Source organism: Molothrus ater, chromosome 26 (assembly GCF_012460135.2).
Source record: "Molothrus ater isolate BHLD 08-10-18 breed brown headed cowbird chromosome 26, BPBGC_Mater_1.1, whole genome shotgun sequence".
Taxonomy (NCBI): domain Eukaryota; kingdom Metazoa; phylum Chordata; class Aves; order Passeriformes; family Icteridae; genus Molothrus; species Molothrus ater.
In genome coordinates, this window is record NC_050503.2 from 981,500 (window position 1) to 1,002,208 (window position 20,709).

The 20,709-nt window shown below is 61.8% G+C and overlaps 5 protein-coding genes across 8 annotated transcripts in view; 4 read left to right on the forward strand and 1 right to left on the reverse strand.

The window, feature by feature from the left end:
• Positions 1-1,451: 1,451 nt before the first annotated feature.
• LOC118696958 (uncharacterized) lies at positions 1,452-4,096 on the forward strand. The gene is made up of 2 exons (XM_036399378.2): positions 1,452-1,629; positions 2,778-4,096. Exons 1-2 carry the CDS (start codon positions 1,501-1,503, stop codon positions 3,894-3,896), a joined length of 1,248 nt encoding a protein of 415 aa, XP_036255271.1. The 5' UTR covers positions 1,452-1,500; the 3' UTR covers positions 3,897-4,096.
• Positions 4,097-4,956: 860 nt separating this feature from the next.
• On the forward strand, positions 4,957-8,608 carry DOHH (deoxyhypusine hydroxylase). The gene is given in 6 exon segments (XM_036399379.2): positions 4,957-5,040; positions 5,351-5,679; positions 6,055-6,131; positions 6,303-6,429; positions 6,432-6,539; positions 7,530-8,608. Coding segments are annotated over 5 exon segments (903 nt in total). The 5' UTR covers positions 4,957-5,040; positions 5,351-5,405; the 3' UTR covers positions 7,847-8,608.
• Positions 8,609-8,707: 99 nt separating this feature from the next.
• Positions 8,708-11,200, forward strand: SMIM44 (small integral membrane protein 44). The gene is made up of 2 exons (XM_054517326.1): positions 8,708-10,684; positions 10,806-11,200. The coding sequence occupies exons 1-2, from the start codon at positions 10,444-10,446 to the stop codon at positions 11,018-11,020; spliced, it is 456 nt and encodes a 151-aa protein (XP_054373301.1). The 5' UTR covers positions 8,708-10,443; the 3' UTR covers positions 11,021-11,200.
• A 99-nt stretch (positions 11,201-11,299) lies between these two features.
• Positions 11,300-13,645, forward strand: SMIM24 (small integral membrane protein 24). The gene is given in 6 exon segments (XM_036399380.2): positions 11,300-12,265; positions 12,267-12,306; positions 12,309-12,464; positions 12,858-12,975; positions 13,090-13,128; positions 13,244-13,645. Coding segments are annotated over 6 exon segments (468 nt in total). The 5' UTR covers positions 11,300-12,247; the 3' UTR covers positions 13,341-13,645.
• Positions 13,646-18,087: 4,442 nt separating this feature from the next.
• The window catches only part of NFIC (nuclear factor I C), a 40,455-nt gene continuing 37,833 nt past the window's right edge, over positions 18,088-20,709 (reverse strand). For all 4 annotated transcript variants that reach the window (XM_036399313.2, XM_036399312.2, XM_036399316.2 and 1 more), the window contains one exon: positions 18,088-20,374. In XM_036399313.2, the coding sequence (XP_036255206.1) occupies positions 20,357-20,374 (18 nt within the window). In that variant the 3' untranslated portion in view covers positions 18,088-20,356. The remainder of the gene's footprint in view (positions 20,375-20,709) is intronic.

The following is a 20,709-nucleotide window of genomic DNA, read 5'->3' on the forward strand; positions in this document are numbered from 1 at the left end:
GAAACCCAACAGACTTTGGGAGAGTAGGCACCACTTTTTGGGGTACCATCCAGGCCCTGGCATTACTCCCAGGTGTACAGAAAAATTCAATATACCAGAGGTTTATGTCCAAAAAGGAGACAGAGGAGTCCTGTAACTTTATTCATGAACAAAGGGAGAGACCATGGGGCATTTCCCATGGGGCCTCTCAAATTGTTGGGGGATGCAGCCTCCTTTTTATCCTAATTTTCATGGCCACATCAGCCTCTCCCTTTCTCCACTGGCTGAGGTGGAGAAACTTCAAACTTCCTGAATTGCCTACTGTATGTCCCCCTCTAATATGTATCCCCCTCCTTGTTTAACATATGACATTAACATTAACATATTCATTCTATTGTCTTTGTTCCTCTTCTCCAAGTTCAGGGATTTAGCAGAACCTTGGCTGAGCAGCAGCCCTTGTGAATTAGTAACACTTTCTGAAACTGATGGTTTCTCCAGTTACTTCCTTATCTACAATTCCCTGGCCCTATCTACAAGCAGATTCACACAGTCTGTTTGTAAAGACACATTCATCTTATTCCTTTCATCGGGCACCAGCAGGGCACTGGCACTGCCTGTCTGTGGTTGGGCCTTTTGTCACTCTGGTGCCAGTCCTTGCCCAAGCTGAACCCAGTGAGCTTTGTCCAGTCTTTTCCAGCGTTTTCTAGCCTTTCTGCAAATCCAAGGCAGATTTGGGATTTTATTGTTGCGTTTTTCCTTGTTTCTGTAGTGCCAGTCCTTGCTGCAGCTGAGCCCAGTGGCTCTTTTCCAGCCCAGCCTGGAGGCGGGAAGGGAATGGGGTGGGATGGGGATGGTGGTGAGGGTGGGGATGATGGGATAGTGTGGTTTGGTGAGAATTAGTGATGGTGGTGGGGATGGAGATGGCAGAGCTGTGCAGAACGGTGCGGAGAGGCAGGGATGGAGATGGGGATGATGGTGCTGTGGGATGAGAATGGGGATGGGCATGTTGGTGTTGTGGGGATGAGGATAATGGGGATGGTGGTGCTGTGGGGATGAGAATGGGGATTATGGGGATGGGGATGGGGATAGGGATGTTGGTGCTGTGGGATGGGGATGATGGTGCTCTGGGGATGGGGATGGGGATGGTGGTGCTGTGGGATGGGGATGATGGTGCTCTGGGGATGGGGATGGGGATGGTGGTGCTGTGGGGATGGGGATGGTGATGCTGTGGGATGGGGATGATGGTTTTCTGGGGATGGGGATGGGCAGGACGGTGCGGTGCAGTGTGGATGGGGTGCCTGTACGGTGGGTGAGCTGCAGGCAGGGATGGGGATAGCTGTACGCTGCCGTGCCGCGCGGAGCGGAGCGGAGCGGCACCACCCCGTCCCGCCCCCCGGTGCCACCGTGACCCCGCCGCCGATCACTTCCAGGGCGGCCCCGGCTCCCGATTTGAAAATGCGGGAGCGGCTGCTGGTGCTCCTGTGCGCGCTGGCGCGGCGGCGGCGGCGGCGCGCCGGGGCCATGGCCGGGAACGGCACCGGCACCGGGAGCGGCGGCGGCAGCGGCAGCGGCGCCGGAGGCTGGGACGGGCCGCAGCGGCGCGCCTGGCTCCGGCACTACTACAGCCAGCGGCAGAAGCGGCTCATGACGGTGACCGGGGCGGGGCCGCCGGGACGTGGGGACAACCGCAGGCGGGGACGGGGTCACGGGGGACGGAGGGTGCAGGGGGTACGTGGAGATCGCGGGGACACAAAGCATGGGAGGGTCACGGAAATCACGGGGACACAAAGGGTGGGGGACACGGGAAACAAGCGGTGGTCACGGCGACATGGAGGGTGGGGGGATGCGGGACACATCCCGGGGACACAGGATGGGGATGTAAGACACGGAACACATGGACATGGGGGATTTGGGGCGCGGGGTACACAGGAGCACAAAACATTGATTGGGGGCAGGATGCAAAGGACAGTGGTGGAAAGGATGGGCAGCATGGGGAACATAGAGGATGGGGGACATGTGAGACCCAAACCACGGGATGTGAGACAGGAAGGACACATGGGCACAGAGATCACAAAGGATGAGGAACGTGGGGGTTCTGTAGGACACAAAGACAGGGACACAAAGGATGGGACTTGAAAGACATGGAATATGATCCTGGACACAAAGGCTGGTGGATGCTGCGGACATGGGGGTGACATCAAAGGTGGGGGATGCAATTGGGGATACAAGGGATCCCTCGCTGCAAGGACAAGCTGGGGGGGAATATGAGGAACCTGCTGGCCTGAGCAGCAGCTGAAGAAGGTGACAAAAGCCTCTTTTTAGTTTAAAGTTGCATTGTAGAATTTAATAACAGAAAAACAATTCCTGTGGAGAGGCCAGGAGCTTCTCCTTTCAAATCATGAGGGATGATCCCCTTTGCGGGATGCTCTCTCCTCCTTCCAAATCAGGACTTAGCTCACAGTTCCCTTGGTGGCTGGAAATCCAGCAATGCTCATTAAAATACAAACCCCCAGAGGGAATGGCCACCCCAAAAAAGGGCTTTTCCAGAAAGCTCCATCTGCAACACCTGAGCATCTTGTCTGGAGTCACACCTACTGCCTGGTGGGTTTGCAGTGAGGTTTCCCAGGAACAGGAAGATTTGACTGGTGTTCGATCAGTTGGGACCACTGGCCACCTGGCACTGGCCATCCTCCTGCCTTGAGCAAGTCTCTTGAGCTGGATGGTCTTCAGAAGGGGGTCCCAGTAAGGTGCAGGGAAGTGCTGTCTCACACTGCTCTTGTCTCCCCCCTGCACTGCAGCTCCTCCTTGCTCACCGGAGGAGAACCAGCTGCTGCTTCTACCCCCGTGCCTGGCCCAGCCTCAGGAGCACGGACTGGTGGGAGCAGGTGGTCCTGAAGGAGTTTGGGCCCCAGGACTGGCTGGAGAAGTTTCGGATGTCCAAGGAGACTTTTTTCTACATCTGCAACCAGCTGCGGCCTGGGCTGGCTCCGCACAGCGCGCACTTCCACCCCACCCTGCCACTGGAGAAGAGGGTGGCCGTGGCCCTGTGGCACTTGGCCACCAACGTGGAGTACCAGACTCTGAGCCCGCTCTTCGGCGTGGGGCCCTCCACGGTGCAGAGCTGTGTCCGGGAGGTGAGCTATGCCGTGGTCTTGCTGCTGAAGCCGCTTTACCTCCGTCTGCCCGACGAGAAGGAGCTGGAGAACATGGCGCGCATCTTCTGCACGCGCTGGGGCTTCCCGCACTGCATCGGGGCGCTGGACAGCCTGCACATCCCCATCCACCCGCCCCTGCGCCTCACCGCCGACTACTGCAACGGCCAGGGCTGGCACTCCATCCTCACACAGGCCACCGTGGATGGGCTGGGCCAGTTCTGGGACGTCTCCACCGCCTTTCCAGGCAGCATGGAGAACAGCGCGGTCCTGGAGAGCTCCAGCCTGTGGGTGCTGGCCAAGGAGGGCCGGCTGTGCCCCAACCCTCCCAAGCATTTCATGGGGAAGGCACAGAAGTACGTGCTGCTGGGCGATGCCACGTACCCCCTGCAAGACTGGATCCTCAAGCCCTACCAGGAAGACAAGAACCTGACCCAGCGCCAGCTGCAGTTCAACTATCGCCTGAAGCGGGCCCACAGCGTGATCGAGAATGCCTTCCTGCGCCTCAAGGCGCGCTGGCAGATCCTCCTCAAGTGCGACGATTGCAGCCTGGAGCTGCTGCCCACCCTCGTCCTCGCCTGCTGCATCCTGCACAATGTCTGCGAGGCCCACGACAACCCCTTCAACGAGGAGTGGCTGGAGGGCACCGAGCCCACCGAGCTGCCCAAGCCCTGCCAGCCCGCGCCAGCCGCCATGGAGGACAACCGGGCCGAGCAAGTGCGGGAGCTGATGTGCCAGTACTTCGAGAGCTGCGGGGAGGGCTGATGGGCCCGGGGAGCAGCTGCCCTGCACATCCCTGCTTGCAGACTCACCGTGGACTCTGGCAAACTGGCCCAGGGCTACCAGCTGTACCAGGCGGGCCCAGGGTGGGGAGGGGCGGCCGTGTCACGCTCGTGGTGGGTTTGCTGTGCAGGTTTCAGGCAGTGGAATGTATTTTGTGCCCATTCTCTCTCCCAGGATCTAAACTGTTTGGTGGTGTGTTGTGTGCTGCAGGAGTACAGTGGGGATTAGGGCTGGGAGGGGGCAGCTGCTGGGATCTCCCTTTCCTCTGTCTCAAAGCCTCTCCATTAGACCAAAATCAGCAGGAGCCTTGAAATAAGGCAAAACTCCTTTGGAGGTTTGAAACTTGCTGTGTAAACACATATGGGAAGGAGAGGGAAGGAAGAGGCGGAGCAGTGGCTTGCATGGGCTAACACCAGCCTGGAATTAAAGTGCATCCACAAACTCAGGGATGTGCTGCCCTGAGGGCTTGTCCAGCCTAGCATCCCCCAGCCCCTCTCCAGAGGGGTTTTGCTCAGCCTGGCTCACCTGGCCTCTCTCCAGACAGGTTTGCCCAGCCTGGAACACCCTGACCCCTCTCTGGAGAGGTTTGCCCAGCCTGGCACCCTGGTTCTTTCTCCAGTGGGATTTTGCCCAGGCCTGGCATCCCTGACCCCCTCCTGAGGGATTTTGTCGAGTCTCGCACCCCAGGTCCCTCTCAGGGTGGGGTTTGCCTAGCCTCGCACTGCCTGAACCCTCTCTGGGTTTTCTCCCAGCCTGGAACACTCCTAGGCCCTCTCAGGGTGGGCCTTGCCCAGCCTGGCACCTCCTGCCCCTCTCCAGAGGAATTCTGCCCTCCTTGGAACACCGTAGCCCCTCTCAGGGTGGGCCTTGCCCAGCCTGGCAGCCCCGGCCCCTCTCTGGAGCGGTCTGTGGCTCAGTTCCGCGGCCCCGCCCGGCTCTGCTCTCCGAGACCGGGCCCGGCCATGGCGGGCAGCGCCTCTGCCCCTCCCGCAGCGCCCCCTGGCGGCCGCAGCGCCCTCAGCCGGAGGGGCGGCAGCGCCGCCTCGCGGGCGGCCCCGCCCGTGCGTACTGCGCAGGCGCGGCCGCCGGGCGGTCATGTGGCGGAGCGGCAAGATGGCGGCGCGCGGTGAGTACGGCGCCGGCACCGCCAGGCCCTCCCCGAACCCCCCGGGATCCCCCGGCCCGGCGGCTCCTCTCGGGCCCCGCTCCCGCTGACTCGGCGGCTCCATCTGGCGCGGTCGCGGCAGGCGGTCTGTGTCCGCCCCGGGTATCCGGTGAAACCGAGTGTCCGAGGACACGCGCTCTGGGGTCAGCCCCGGCCCGGGGTCCGGTTGTCTGGCACAGGCCGGGCCGCGGCCCTTCCCGCCCGCCCTGCCCCCGGCCACGGGACCCGCTGGCGGCTGAGGGCGCACCTTGACTCCCTCTCCCGGACGCAGGAGTGTGACCGAGGAGCTGCCCGGAGCCCCGAGCGTGCCCGGAGCCGCCCGCGCCATGGTGACGGAGCAGGAGGTGGAGGCCATCGGCCGCACGCTGGTGGATGCGGCGCAGCCCCTGCCCGCCCGGTTCCGGGCCCTCTTCACCCTGCGGAACCTGGGTGGCCGCGCGGCCGTGGAATGGATCAGCCGCGGCTTTGGGGACGGCTCGGCTCTGCTGAAGCACGAGCTGGCCTATTGCCTGGGCCAGATGCAGGATGAGGCGGCCATCCCGGTGCTTATCCGCGTGCTGGAGGACACGGCCCAGGAGCCCATGGTCAGGCACGAGGCAGGTACGGCAGCAGCTCCTGCGGCTCTGGGGGCAGGGGAGGGGGCTGGCTGGCAAGTGGAGGCTTGGGGTGCTTCTCCCACTGTACAGGACAGCTCATGGGGGCCTGATCCAGCTTGGATGTCAAACCCTGAGTCACGGAACACCTCACCTGACAGGACAGGTTGGCCAGGCTCTGCTGTTCCTGCTGGCCAGGCTTCTCCTGTCGTGTTTGTCCTGTTTGGAGTTGGTCAGTCTGGCCTGTGCCCACGTGTGCCCCATTTGGGATCAGTCAGTTTGGCCTGTGTCTGTGCTTTAGAACAAGGCAAGGCATTGCTAGAGGACACAGCAGGGTTCTTCTCACACAGACACCCTGATTACATCCTGATCCATCCTTCAGGTGAAGCCCTGGGTGCTATCGGGAACCCCGACGTGCTGGATGTCCTGAAACGCTATTCCCAGGATCCTGTGGTCGAGGTGAGATTCCCGAGGGTCATTTCCTCTGGGACCAGCACTGCTGGTCTCAGAGGCGGCTCCCGCACTGGCCACGTGGGTGGGAACATCGCAGTGACATCTGCTGTGTGCTGGGCTTCTCCTGGCACTGTCCAGTGCTGTTGTGCAGCCAGGGCCGTGTCCCTGTCCCCACAGGTGGCAGAGACGTGTCAGCTGGCTGTGAGGAGGCTGGAGTGGCTGCAGAACAACAAGGAGCAGCCAGGCAGGAGCCCGTACCTCTCTGTAGATCCTGCTCCCCCCGCAGAGGAGACGGATGTTGCCAAGCTCGGGAGATCCTCCTGGATGAGTCCCAGGAGCTGTTTGAGCGCTACCGGGCCATGTTTGCTCTGCGGAATGTGGGGGGCCAGGCTGCTGTGCTGGCGCTGGCAGAAGGTGAGGGCCTGTCCTTGCTGTGGGTCTGTCCAGGCTAATCTGGGACGAGCCCTTCCCAAATCCAGGACTGCCAGAGCTGCTCTCATGTGTTTGTGTCTAGGGCTGCTGTTCCCTGCTGCATTACAGAGTGCTGGGTGGTTCTCTGGTGTTCCAGAGTCCCCTTGCCACCCTCCAGACTCCCTTCCCTGAGGGAGGGAGGGAGGGCACTGGCTGTGATGGGGGTCTGGGACCAGTCTGGCCTGGGGTTTTGGGGTCATGCTCTCCTGGCCTGGAAGGTCAGGGGCTGCTGGTATTGGGAGAGGAGAATGTCCCTGAGTGGGAAAGGGGCAGACCACAGCCCAGGAACTGTTTGGACCGAGCTTGAGGCAAGTGGGTCAGGCTCTCCAGCCATCTGGGCCTGTTGAGGTCCATAAGATGGGATCTGTCAGCTCCTGCTCCTGCTGCTTGGTCCTGGAGGGCTGGAGTTCATGGCCATGCTGCCATGCCCTGGAACATCATGTGATGGGACAGAACCTGGGCAGGCAGGGGGCAGCAGCTCTGCTGGGGGGTAGGTGCTGCCATCAAAGAGGTACTGGGACAGGGCTGGGATCACAGAGTAGGGTGGGATCAGGGAGCAGGGCTGGGATCAGGGAGCAGGGCTGGGATCAGGGAGCAGGGCTGGGATCAGGGAGCAGGGCTGGGATCAGGAGCAGGGCTGGATCAGGGAGCAGGGTGGGATCAGGGAGCAGGGTGGGATCAGGGAGCAGGGCTGGGATCAGGGAGCAGGGCTGGGATCAGGGAGCAGGGTGGGATCAGGGAGCAGGGTGGGATCAGGAAGCAGGGCTGGGATCAGGGAGCAGGGTGGGACACCTCTTCCTGTACATGGGGCTGGGGCGGTGACCCTTAGCATCCCCAGCTTTCAGGTGGGGGCTCCATCCAGGCATCCTGGCATGTTTTGGGGCATCCTGGTGAATTTTGGGGTGTCCCAGCTCACTGTCCCGCCTCTCGCAGGGCTGCGCTGCGGCAGCGCGCTGTTCCGCCACGAGATCGGCTACGTGCTGGGGCAGCTGCAGGACGAGGCGTGCGTCCCCCAGCTGACAGCAGCCCTGTGCAGCCGCGCCGAGAGCCCCATGGTGCGGCACGAGTGCGCCGAGGCGCTGGGCTCCATCGCCCGGCCCTGCTGCCTGCGGGCCCTGCGCGCCTTCGCCGGCGACGAGGAGCGCGTGGTGCGCGAGAGCTGCCAGGTGGCCCTGGACATGTACGAGTACGAGAACGGCGCCCAGTTCCAGTACGCCGACGGGCTCTGCAAGCTGCAGGCGTCCTCCTGAGCCTGGGCTGGGGGCAGTGAGGTGGGTGTGGTGCCTGCCACCCCCTCCTGCTGCCGCTGGCGGATCCGTGCCTTGCAGAGCTGCAGGTTTGCTCTCTGGCAGAATTACAACCACCTTTTCCCTCCAAATCCGGGCTGAGCTGCTACTTGCCTCCCCACCGCTCCTCGCCAGCCACTCTTTCCTGGATCTGCCCCTTTTCCCTGCCAGGATCGGCGCTGCCTGCCCGCAGCGTGGCTTGGGGCTTGGACCAGGTGGGCTCTGCTTGGCACGTCAGAGCCTGCTGTGGCTCTGCAGGGTCCGGGCCTGCCCTGGGTTGGTGCTGCCCTGTCGGCAGCTCCATTCTCCGCAGCTGAGCTTTGCTGGGGGCTAGGATGGGCTTTGGGCACCCGCTCTTGTGGGCTGTGGTGTTGGGATGCTTTGAAATTGCTCTCAGTGGTGGTGCCGAGCCAGGGCCCTCCTCGCCCATGCTGTGGGTTTGGCTTCTCCTGTTGGGACAAGCTGGAGCTGAGCCTGTGGCAGCCTCTGCCCCAGGATGGGGGTTGTTAAATGGCAAAGTTGGGAAGATATGGCTGGGTTTTTTTCTGCAGGGAAAGGTGCTGCCATTAGGGTGGGCAGGGTGAGGCAGAGCCTGCCTGGGCTTTCCCCTGTGTTTAACCAGGGCCAGGAGAGCTGAGGCTGCTGCTGGCACCCAAATCCCTCAGTCAGCCCAGCCTGGGCACTGGGGTTTGGGGTTTGGCAAGGAATAAAGCACTGGCACAGGAAGCTGGAGTGAGTCGAGCTGTGATTTACCTGTGCCCAGGTGTGCAGTGCACCCACTGCCATGGGGTCAGGACCTGGGCAGGAGCCTGGGGGCTGCCAAAGTGAAGTCATAGAACCATTGAGATGGGAAAGGACCTTTAAAATCGAGTCCAGCCATATTGGGAGGAGCAGGGAGTGGGGTCCCTGATGGCATGAGGTGAAACCCCCAGCCCTGGGGAGGAGGATGATCTGTCTGAGGTGCCCTGGTAGGTCCCAGTGCCCTGCAGGGCCTGGCATCCTGCTGGGCATACCTTTTCCCTTGTCCAAGGGCTCCCTGTGAGTCACTCCCAGGCTCAATCCTCTTAATCCCTGAAGCCAGCTCAGCATCCCCAGGGCTCTGGTGCTCAGGACCACAGCCAAGGGGCAGCCCTGGCCATGGCCCAGTCTGACCCAGTTCAGGACTCCATGGAAAGGGCTCTTAGTCAAGATGTGACCAGTTTTGGTCACCTGTAGACACCAAGAGTCAGTGACATGTACCTGAGTGCTGTGGGTAGGGTCACCTGTGTGCGATGTGGAGGGTGAGAGGCTCCAGGCTGCACTTCCCCAGCACTGGGGACAAACATCTGATGTTTTCACACTGTTTGGAGTCAGCAGCTGTTATGGGTTACTTGTCCCCCTTCCCTCACCCTCCTTAGCCCCTGGGTGATGAGCAGGACCCAGCTGGCATTTTGGGCTCAGGGGTGTCCCTGTGTCATATCCATCCCCAGCAGAGTGAGATGGGTGACTTCCCCAAGGCCACGTTATCATTTCCACTGTTCCCTTCCTGGCACGTGTGCTCCAGCACCCTGGAGTTTGCCAGGCTGTTTGTCCCCACTTATCACCTCGGCTGCCCCCACCTTTGCTCTCCAGCTTTGCCACCGGTGACTCACTCAGACCTTGCAGGGTTGTTTCCCAATCATTCTGTGCCAACATTTGTCTCTGCTCCCCCAACACCTTTTAAAACAAAATTGGAACAGAATACATTTCTGAGGCTGGGATCTGGGCAGGGATGACCTGGTGCAGCACAGCTGGGAGGTGCTGGACTGGAGCAGGACTCAGCCTTGAGCCTTGACTCGGCACTGAACTCCACCAGCACCTTCAGCCTGTGCTGGAAGCTGCTGGTGGTCTGGCCTAAAACCTGCACCCTCTTGGTGTGGGGGAATTGCTTTTGGGTGAAGCATGGACTCGGCCTGCCTCTGCAGGCTGCTGTGCCCTGGGGAGGTGGCAGTGGGTGCTGGGGTGACACGTGGCAGCCATCTGGGAAGGTGACAGCCTCTTGCCATGGGCTGCTCCCCTGTACAGCAGAGGAGGCCCCGTGGGAGGCACCCCCATCCCCTCTGCCCATGGGCTCCAAGGGTGCTGTGTCCTCTGGGATCTCAGCCATCTGCTCCAGGGATCCGGGGCCTGCTGAGGGATTTAACCCAGCCCAGGGGAGGGAGGAAAGCCCTCGGGCATCCCTCCCCATTCCTGTCTTGGGGAGTTCTCCAGCTGCCCGTGACTCCCCACTCCCAGGGGGCAGGGGTACCAGTGGTGCTCCCAGAGGGGCAGGATTTGGGGACCCTGACCCACATCAGAGCCCACTGGTCACCTCCCATGCTGAGGCAGCCAGGCTGTGCCTGGATTAGCAGGTGCTAAGCTCCTCAGCAGCACAGCTCTGTCCCTGGGTGAGTGGCACTGCCACCAGCTGTAGGGACACCACTGTCCCTGTGAGCTGCCGGCACCGAGGAGCCTTGTGGAGCCTGATGCCACTTCCCCCGCTGCAGTCCCCTGCGTGGCAGAGGCTTCAGTGGCTTGGGGTGGGGCTGCAGGGATAGCTGGCCATGGCCCTGGCAGGGGGTATCCCCCTCCCTGGCACCGGGGGGGCACAGGGGCCACGGCACTTGCTGCAGTCCCCCCCTGAGGAGGACGGGGTGCTGTATGTGGACTACAGGCCCCCTGCCCTGGACAGCATCCACCTGCCCCGCTATGTGCTGTACCTGATGATGGCAGCAACGCTGGTGCTGGTGGTGGCATATGCCATCGTGGGCCACCTCATCAAGGACCTGGTGCACGACTTTGCTGGTGAGTGCTCCCCACAGCGGGGTCGGGCTTTGGGGTGGGCAGGGGCCAGGGGGATCCCCCCACCTGAGGCTGGGCTGCGGCAGGGCTGGTGCTGCTGACAGCTCCCTCTCTGCCCCTGCAGACTGGGCATTTGGGCCGAAGCCAGAGGAGAAGGCAGAGATGGCCGAAGGCCCCGTGCTAGAGGCAGAGTGGCTGGAGGAGGACGAGGTGCTGGTGGAGCAGAAGGTGGAGGATGAAGGCAGTGGAATCCTGCCTGGCACGGACATCCCACTGCAGCTGCTCGCTCCTCGCAGCTCCGTCTCCTTTGCTGACTCCCCCAAGAAGAGATTCTTCTAGGCTCAGGGGACACCCTGCCACCAGCAGGACCCTGCAGCCCTGCCTGACCATTGGGTCACAGCGTGGCCCTGGCTGTAGGCACAGCCCAGCCCTGGCACACAGCCTCCCCCTCCCTCCTAGCCCTAGCGCAGCTCTCAGGCTCCTCTTGGCCTGCCACACCAATAAAGTGTGACACCACTTGCCCCAGCCCTGCTCACCCCTTGGCCCAGCACAGCACGGGGGGTGGCAGGGCTGGGGCATCCCAACCTTTGCCTGGGGTAACAGCACCCCTTGGCACAGCTATGCCACCCCTGGCCATGGGCACATGGGTGTATAAAGGGGGTGCTTGGGGGTGCAAACCCACGGTGTGGGGGCACAGCTGATGGTGGCAGGGGGCACAGGCATGGGTGCACACAGAAACATGGATACCCCTCTGGATGAGCCAAGTCAGTGTGGGCACACAGGTAGGGACAGACGGATGGACAGCTGGATGCTGAGGCTGGCTGTGTCCCCACCACCCCCTCATTGCCTTGGCACTGCCAGAGGTGGCCCCAAACCAGTCTTGGGGGACAAAGCACCCTGAAGCCTCGCTTGGGTTCTGTGAGAGTGCACTGGGCATGGGGGCTGTTTTATGGACCTGCAGCCCCTGACTAAAACCCAGGCTGAGGCTGGATCCCTGTGCCCCCAGTCTTCTTCTTAACCCCTTGAGGAATTGCCACAGGCAGGGTGGCCCTGCCAAGTCCACCGTCCCTCCCTGGGGTGCTGGTGGCCACCCTCTGCCTGTTTTCCTTGTGCCCTCCCTGCCATGGTCTCCCTGAGCTAACCCTGTCAGTGTTTCACTCTTGACAGTGTGTGGGCACACACCCCCTGAGGACATGATGGGGTCCCACCTGGGATTGTCTGGGGGCAGCTGGCTCGTGCCCAGGGGAGGGCTGGGGCTGGCCTGGCATTGCCCACCCCTCTGTGCTGCCCTGCCAGCTGGGATAGGGGGAACCAGGCAGGGTGGGCACTCCTCCACCCCATCACCCATCTGTTCTTCTGCCTGTGCCCCCACCCACCCACCCACCCACCTGTCTCTGCCTCCATCCACCTGCTCAGCCTGGGGTGGTCCCGAGTCCTGGGCACAGGGACATGCCTGTCCTTTGCCACGAGGCTCCCGGAGGTGGTGGCTGCTGGGTGTGGTGGGGTGACACTGCCTGAGCCAGGGGAGTGGTACCACCTGCCAGGGGTGACAGGAGTCACGTTGCCATGGTGCTTGGTGCCACTTTGTCCTCTTGGGGCCAATAAAGACGCCTGCTGCCTTGGGTGCAGAGTGCAGGCACGATAGCAGCAGGTGACAAAAGCTCACCTCCAGGAGCAGGCTCCAGACGTTCCCCAGCCCCCTGCCCAAAAATGCCGAAGCTCTTGCAGCCCCTGTCGCTCCTGGTCCTGCTTGTCCTCGCTTCCACCGCCCAGGGACAGACTGGTAAGTGCCCCCGTGCCACTCTGTGCCCTTGGGTACCTGGGGAGGTGGCCGGGCCTCCCCCCAGGCATCAGATCAGCATCTGGGAGACCTTTCCAGTGGGACCAGTCTGTCCCAGTGCTCCAACAGTAACTTTTGAGGGCAGAGCAGAAAGATCTGGAGACACCCACCTGCTGCCCCAGTGCTCCCCACTGCACTGGGGACGGGTGAGCTGTGTCAGGAGTGGCTTCCTTGGTACCCAAGGGACACTGGGGAGGGGGAACAGTGAGTGTCTGCCAGTGTCCCATCCCATGGGGGGTCTCATCTCGTGGGGGGGTCCCATCCCCTGGAGGATGGAGCTCCCCTGAAGCTGTCCCCATCCGTGTCTTTTCCCTTGCCTGTCCCCTGGTCATGCAGGCACGGGCCCCAAGGTGCTGCAGCCGTGGCTCATTGGCCTCACGGCCGTCGTCGTCTTCCTCTTCGTTGTCTTCATCGTGCTGCTCATTAACCGGGTCTGGAGTCTCAGGAAGAAGAGGTTGGATTGGTGTGGGGGGCGGGGGGTGCTGGCCAGGGGAAAACTGCGTGGAAGGTTGCCATGGGCTGGGGCAGGGTTGTCCCCGGGCACCGTTCAGCCTCTCTCCCCTCGCAGGAAGGAGAACGACCACCCGGAGACCCTGGAGACTGACAGGTACCACAGCCCGGGTGCCGTGGGGCAGCACCGGGACCCCCCCGCACACCGGGGCCACGGCCCCGGTGCCGGAGCAGTGCCCGGCTGACCGACGTTCCCTCCCTCCCTCCCGCAGGCTGGAGCGCTCCGGCCACGTCAACCCGGCGGCTGAGGACTGGGAAGAGATAAGGGACGACAAGCATGAGAGCAAGCCCGCGGCCACATCCCTCTGAGTGCTCCCGCATCCCTGTGCCCGCTCCGGAGCGCCTCTGACGGGCGCCGCACCCTCACCCCGTCCGCGGGCCGGGGATCCGCGCCGGGTTTTGGCGACAGCCGCGGCCACCGTGGCACCTCCCGCCCGCGGCCGGCCCGGCTGGGACCAAGACCCGGCGCGGATCACCCGCTCGCCGGAGCTGAACGGGAGGGCGGCGGCAGCGGGGCCTCTCCGTGCCGCCGACCTGGGCCGGCGGGGTCCCGGCCCGGGGGGACGAGGAGAGCCCCATCCCCAGACGTGCCCACTAAAGGTTTCCCCAGCCTACCCCGGCGTCAGGCGTGTCGTGTCACCGCGCGGGGAAGGGGCTGTCCCGCAGCCCTGGGTGTCACTCGGGCAGGGAACAATGGCCGGTTCCTCGGCAGGGCGGGGGCCGGTGTCCAGCCCCCATCGCTGCCAGGCCAGTCTGGAGCGAGGGGTGGGCACCGAGGGGGACACGGGGGCGTGGGGACAGCCCTGAGGCTGTCCTGAGCACTGCTTGGGGACCGTGGGCACCGCGGGGGTGAAGCGCAGCTTCGGCCAACGCCGATCTACGGGTGACGTCAGTGACGTTACACCCCCAGGCAGTGACGTCACGCGCATGAGGTGGTGACGTCCCGTGGCCAAGTGTGAAGCAGAGGAGGCGGCGGCAGCTCCGAGCTCCCACGTGAGCCGCGGCTGCCCCACCCGTGTCCTGTCCCCTGCGGGCTCCCTGCTCCGTCCCCTCCTCTGCCGGGCCAAGGGCGGCCATGGGGGGGTCCCTCTGGGTGCCCCCCGCGGGACAGGGCTCTGCTCTCCCCGGTGCCCCCCGTGCCCTCCTCCCCCACTGGGACACCCGTGTTCGCCCCGCTTGGGTACCGTGCCCCAGTTCCCCCGGGGCAGCGAAGGAAGGGCGGAGGCCAGCTGGAGTTGAAGCATAGCTTGTTTAATTTTTATACATTTTTTTTTTTGTCTTTTTTTTTCGTTTTCATTTTTTAATCTTTTTTTGTGTGTCAGTTTTTTCTTTTTTGTTTTTTTCTTCTTTTTTGTCTCTTTTTTCTCTTTTTTGCATAGGGGAGGGGGGGGAAACAACAACAACAACAAAAAAAAAAAAAAAACGGGAAAAAAACATAAACAACAAAACCAAAACAAAAGAAACAAAACAAAAAAGAAAACCAAAAAAAAATACCCCAAAATCCGTATCAGGGTCAGTAAGTGTATGTAGGCAGGAGCGGCGCTATCGGTAATGGCTGCGTACAATGGTATAATCAAATATCGTGAAGCACCAGGGAGGCGAGCGGGGGTCGGGGGGGTCATGCGGGGCCAGGGGGCGCGGGGGGCGCGGGGGGCCCGGCCCCGGCCCGCGGCCCTGGTGCGCTCGCGGTGTGTATCGGCTGCGGCAAAGCGAAAGCGAGAATCCGGCGAACGAGTAAAATATAACTGCGGGGAGGGGGCACCCCCGGCCCCGGGGGAGCGGGGACCCCCCGAAAAGGCGGGCGGGGCAGCCGGCGGCGCGGAGGCACTGCGGCGGGATTTTTGGTTTGGGTAAGAGGCGCGGTCCGGCCGGCTGCCGCCTCGGCGCCTTTTTGGGGCGGTTTCTGTCCTTTTGCCGCTCTTTGCCCAGGGGTGGGATTTCCCCCAACCCCGGCTCCACCTCCCGCCTGCCCCCGGGCATCGCGCGGGGCGCCCAGCGGGGCACGCGGTACCCATGGACCGGGCACCCCTGGGCATCGCCTGGGGCACCCGGAGGGGCATTGGTGGTACTGCTCGAGGCACCCTGCGGGGCACCCGTGAGCACCACTTGGGGCACCCAGAGAGGCCCCCGTGGGCATCACCAGAGCACCCAGAGGGGCATCATCTGGAGCACCCATGGGACCCCCACGGGCACCAGATGGGGCACCCACGGTGATACCCACGGGCACCCAGAGAGTCACCATGGGCCTCTCCCGGGGCACCCATCCCAGCCGGTGGTGGGATACCCGGGGGGGGGGGGGCAGAAAGCAGCAAATTCCAAACTCCGAGTACAAAAAAAACCAACCAAAACAAAACAAAAACAGAACCAAACAAAAACCAAAATTAAAAAAAAAAAAAAAAAGGAGAAAGCCCAAACTCCACCAAACAAGACATATATATATATATATATACATATACATATACATATATATATATGTATGAGATTTTATATATATATATATTCCTTTGCGATTTAAAGTACCTTAACTGTGTGGGGGCCCGCGCCCCCCCCCCGGCCCTGCAGCCCCATATATATATATGTGGAGATATATATATATATATGTACAGGTTATTTGTTTTATTTATAGGTCACAAGGACTATTTTTAATTAATTTTTTAAGCCGACGAGCCCGACTAAAAACCCTCTAGGAGAGACTGTAGTGCATGAAACCCCCGCGGTGATTGTCGAGCGGAGCCCCCTCGTATCCCCATCCTGCGGGGGCCCCCCCAGAGCTTCCCCAGGGATGGGGTGTTCTCCACCCCGGCTTTGCGCTCACCCGACCATCGAGGCCGCCAGAAGATAAAAAAAAAAAAAGAAGGGAGAATGATTAAAAAAATAGAAATAATAAAAATGAGTGGTGCCCCCCTCGCCCGCGGAGGGACCGGGGGTGTTGCATATTCCCTTTGGGCAGAGCCGGGGGCGCGGCCCCGGGGGTGTCGGGGGAGCAGTGCAAAGACCCCGGGGGCACGGGGGGCTCCCCGGCCCCGCAAGGGGAAACCCCGGCACGCCCCCCCCAGTGCCGCCCTACGGGCTGGGGGGCGTCGAGTTGATTCTTTTTTTGCCTTTTTAAATTTGGTATTAAGGTGCTTTTCTTGCCGAGGGCGGGTTTTGGGGGGCTGCGGCCGCAGCCCGGCCGGACTTGCAGCCGGCCCGGGGGGTGGGGAGGCAGCAAAGAGGGGGCAGGGGCGGCCCCGGCGGGGTCCCCGCGGGGACCGGGGGCTCCGGGGCTTCCTCGGGGCGGGGGGCCCAGGCCCGAGGGGCGCCAGCGCCCCTCGCCTCCCCGGGGCTGGCCGGAGGGGCTGCCCCGGTGCCCCCGCTCCCTCCCTCCGCTGTCACTGTCACCGTTTAAAAATGCTTTTTTTTTTTTTTTTAATATTTTTTGCTTTGAGCTGAGCCTTTTCCAGCCTTAACCCCCCCTTCTTTTTTTTTTTTTTTTGTTGTTTTTCTATTAAAAAAACCCTCTCTCTCTTTTTTTAAAATTTTGTCTTCTTTTCCCCCTCTTTTTTTTTTTAATTCTTATATTTCATTCCTCCCCCGACCCCCCCCCCCCCCCCGCCCTAGCTGGACGCCGCCCCCACTCCCTCCTTGCATTGTCCTTGCAGAAATCAATACTGCACCTTGCATAAAGAAGCGTCTCCCAAGGCTCCCCCCAAGGGTCTGGGACCCTCAAACCAGCCTCAACTGTGGGCGAAACCCGGCGGGACGCGACCACCCCGTCACCCCCTTCTAATACTTTTGGACACCAAAAAAAAAAAAAACAAAAGAAAAAAAAAAAAAGAACAAAACCAAAACAAACAAACAAACAAAAATTAAAAACTGTTGACGACGACGTTTCTTCATGCCCGAGCAGCAGCGATGCCGGTGCCACCCGCCCACCGGTGTCACAACCCGCGTCACTTCTCAGCCCCAGGGAGCTCGGGGGTCTCCAGCCGGCGGAACGCTGGGGTTTTAAGGCAAATTCAGGGTTTTTAGGAGGTGTCGGGCCCCTGCTCGGCAGCGGGCACAGCAGCGAGAGGCGGCAAGAAGGCACCTCCTGCCGCTCCCTGCCGCGCCAGCCGCACCCCGGGGATGAACCGCTGGGGTGGAGGTGGGGGGAGGCTGCGACCCCCCTGTCCCCAGCCCGGGGGGGCTCAGCTACATTCACACGGTTCCATTCCTGTCACGAGAGCAGCCGGGCTCAGCCCTCCTGGCCCTGCGCCCCGCTGAAAACCAATGAAAAACTGGGGGTGCCCTAAGGGGGAGCGGGGGGAGCTGTGCCCGGCCCGGATCAGCCCCGCGGGTCCCGCCCCGCTCCTCCCGCACGGAGCCCCGCGCACCCCGCTCGGCCCTGCCCCGCCCGGACACCGCGTCCCCCCCGAGGGGGTCCCTGCCGCCTCCCGCCTCGCTGCCTTTGGTTGCTGGAAGCAGAAAAAACAAATCAAAACCCCCCAAAAGGGAAGGAAAACAAAGAAAAGAGAGGCAAAGCAAAGGGGTGGCCGCCCCCCCGGCCGGCCCCCCCACAGCTATTGCATATTCCGGTGTGTTGGCGCAGAGGATGCATCGGTATTACCAACTGGAAGACGTTTCTGAGGGGGAAAATCGGTTAAAAAAGAAGAAGAATAGAGAGAAAAAGGGACTTTTCCGGCCGAGAAGAAGCCATGCAGGAGGCGAGGGGGGGGCAGCGGCCCCCGGCCCCCCCGGCCCCCCGGGAGCCCCGGGCATGCAGCGACTCCCTCGCACTGATATCGGGTCCAGTAATACTTAGGCTTCGAAGGCAAGGCACATCATGTGGTATAAAATTTCGTGCAAATTAGGAAAACATGGATTTTTTTTTCTTGTGTGTTTTTTTTTTTTTTTTACGGCTGTTTTTTTTTTTCTTTTATACAGATTTTTTTTGTTGTTTTTTTCCTCTTTTTTTTTTTTTCTCTTTTGCTGAAGGGGAAGGTAGAGCCGGTTAATAAGAGTCTGCCATGCACAGCATCAGCCAGCCGCGGCTGGGTTGAGCCAGGTCACCAGATCCTGTTAAAGCACCATGCAGTTTATTTGTCTTTTTTTTTTTTCTTTTTGTCTTTTTTTATGTGTTTCTTTTCTCAGATCTTAAAAAAAAAAAAGGTTTCCCTCTCCGCCAAGCGCTTTTTTTTGTTGTTTTTTCTTTTCTTTTTTTTTTCTTTTTTTCTTTTTTTTTTTTTGGTGGGTTTTCTCCTTTTCTTGTCCTTTTTTATTATTTTTCTGTCTCCCGGGATTTCCTGCGTCAGCCCTTTCCCCGGTGTCTCGTTGTGCCGTCCCGGGGGGTGGGAAGCGGGGGGAAGCGGGGGGGAAGCGGGGGCCACTGGGATGGGGGATGCGATGCCGCTGGTCCTCCTCGGGGCAGCTCTGGGTGCCAGGGGACGGGGCCAGGCGGGTGGCGACGGTGGCCTCGGTGACATCCCCTGGAGCTCCTGGACCTCCACGGTGGCTTCTCTCCATCAGCACCTTCGGGTGTCCCCTGGGCCGGAGATCCTTTGGGGACCAGTCTCCTCATCTCGCTGGGGACAACGGGCACCTTCGTCCTCTTCCTCCTCCTCGCCTCGGCCGTCGCGGGGGTCCCTCTGCTCTAAGGCACTGCCACTGCGTCCCCTTCCCGGCCACGCTGTCACCGCACGGGACGGGGGCGGCCGAGCGCTCCCTCCCGCGCTGCCCCGGCCGGGGGCTCCTCCGGGACCCCTCCCCGCCGCAGTTCAGGCACTTGACGCGGGGCCGGGGGCTCCGGGGGGCTCCGGGGGGCTCCGGGGGGCTCCGGGGGGCTCCGGGGGGGTTGGCTCTGCCCTCGCCGTCGCTCGGGCTTCTTTGCTCCATCCTTTTGTATTAAAAAAAAAAGAAAAAAAAAAAAAAAAGCCAAACCCAAAAAAAAAAACAAAACCACCAAACCCAAAAACGCCAAACCAGCCGTCCCGGCAAGCCGGTGCCGGGGACTCCACCTCCTCCTCCTCTTCCTCTTCCCCTTTTTTTTGTGATTTTGTTTTCTTTTCTCTTCTTCTTTTTCCTTTTTTTTTTTTTTTTTTTTTTTGATGATTCCCTCTTAAAAGTGCATTTCCTACAAAATGTGCAACACGAGCGCACCCTGCCTCCCCCCGGTACCTGTCCACAGGAATGCATAGCTCAAACACACGGACGCACGCCCCCCCTCCCCAGCCCCGCGGAACCCTCGGGCGCGGGGACACGGCTGGGGACACAGGGACACGGCTGGGGACACAACGGGGCCCGGGCCGGTGCAGGCTTGGGGGAGGAAGGCGACCAGAGAGAGATGGTGACCGGTGCCTCGGCGCGACGGTGGCCGCCGGGCTGCGACAGTCCCCGTGCCGCGTCCCCGATGGCACCCGGGTGCCACCGCCGCTGTGACGCGTGGGGCCGTGGTGGGAGCGTCCCGACACCGTGTCCGAGCGGGAACCGAGGTGCCACCGCCGCCGCGACCATCTCTGGCCGTGCCCATGCACCCTCTGTGGTCACAAGCCCCCTCCTCCTGTGCCACCCGCTCGATCCACTGTGCCACCGCACAACCGTCACCGCAGCGCGATGTCACCGCAGCGCGATGTCACCGCAGAGCGATGTCACCGTCCCCGGGGCGCTCGCACAGCACCGAGCGCCACCCGCCCGACCGGGCGCCCCCCCCCTCCCCCGCGGGGCTGCGGCAGCGGGAGGGGTCCCGGGATGGGTCCCGGGAGGGGTCCCGGGAGGGGTCCCGGGAGGGTTCCCGGGAGGGGTTCCCCGCCCCAGCCCCGCGAACCCCCGACAGTCTGGGGCCGGGGGGTCGGCGGGGGAGGTTTTGATCTTTTTTACTCACAGAGAGGCAAGAACGAGAGAGTCAAAGCCGTTTGCATATTCGGCGAGCGGCCGGCGGGGCCGGGAGGCGGTGCTGGCACCGCTCGTGTCAGGTCCCAGCGCGGCGCCGGCCCACGGGGTAAATAATAGTGTTTTTTCTTTCTTCTTTTTTTTGTCTTTTTTTCCTGTTTCTTTGTTTTCTGGCGCATCGCCGAGGTGGGGGGAAAGGTCCTCCTGGGATGGGTTGTTGGTTTGTTTGTTTTTTGTTTGTGGGGTTTTGTTTTTTGTTTTTTTCCATTTTTCAACAGTTTGACCCTTTTCCTTCTTCCTTTCCCTTGCTCTTTCCTTCGGGTGTGGGTTTTGCTTGTCGTCGTTGTCGTCGTCGTCGTCGTGAGGCCGCACTCTCCGTCGTCACCGCAAGGCTGGGCCTGGTGCTCGGGGACGGGGATGTTCCTCTGGGGGTGCCTAAAGCAGAGGAGAAGGGAGGCGAAGGGGCGGCACGGCGGCGGTTATCCCAGGTACCAGGACTGCCGGGAGAGAGGAGAGAGGCCGGCGTTAGTGCTCTGCCCCCGGAGCTGCCCCGTCCTCCCGCCGGTCCCCAGAGCCCGACACAGCTGTCCCTGCGCTGTCCCTGCGCTGTCCCTGCGCTGTCCCTGCGCTGTCCCTGCTCGGCGCACGGGGCTCGATCCCCACTCCTGTGCTGAGTTTGTCCGTCCTCTGCACCGCGGCCACCCGCGTTCCCCTGGGGCCGGTCCCTCTGCACCTTCACGGCAAAGGGAGGGTCTCCCCCAGGGCCGCCTGGGGACAGGTAGGGGGGTGGCACGGCTGGGGACCCCGCGAGGTGGCCCCCTGCCACCCTCCC

Excerpts from the sequence above, each read along its gene's own strand:
- LOC118696958 (XM_036399378.2), top strand. The coding sequence starts at position 1,501 with ATGGCCGGGAACGGCACCGGCACCGGGAGCGGCGGCGGCAGCGGCAGC. Across the intron at positions 1,630-2,777 it reads GGCAGAAGCGGCTCATGACG|CTCCTCCTTGCTCACCGGAG; the intron begins GTGACCGGGGCG and ends CCTGCACTGCAG.
- SMIM44 (XM_054517326.1), top strand. The coding sequence starts at position 10,444 with ATGGCCCTGGCAGGGGGTATCCCCCTCCCTGGCACCGGGGGGGCACAG. Across the intron at positions 10,685-10,805 it reads CCTGGTGCACGACTTTGCTG|ACTGGGCATTTGGGCCGAAG; the intron begins GTGAGTGCTCCC and ends CTGCCCCTGCAG.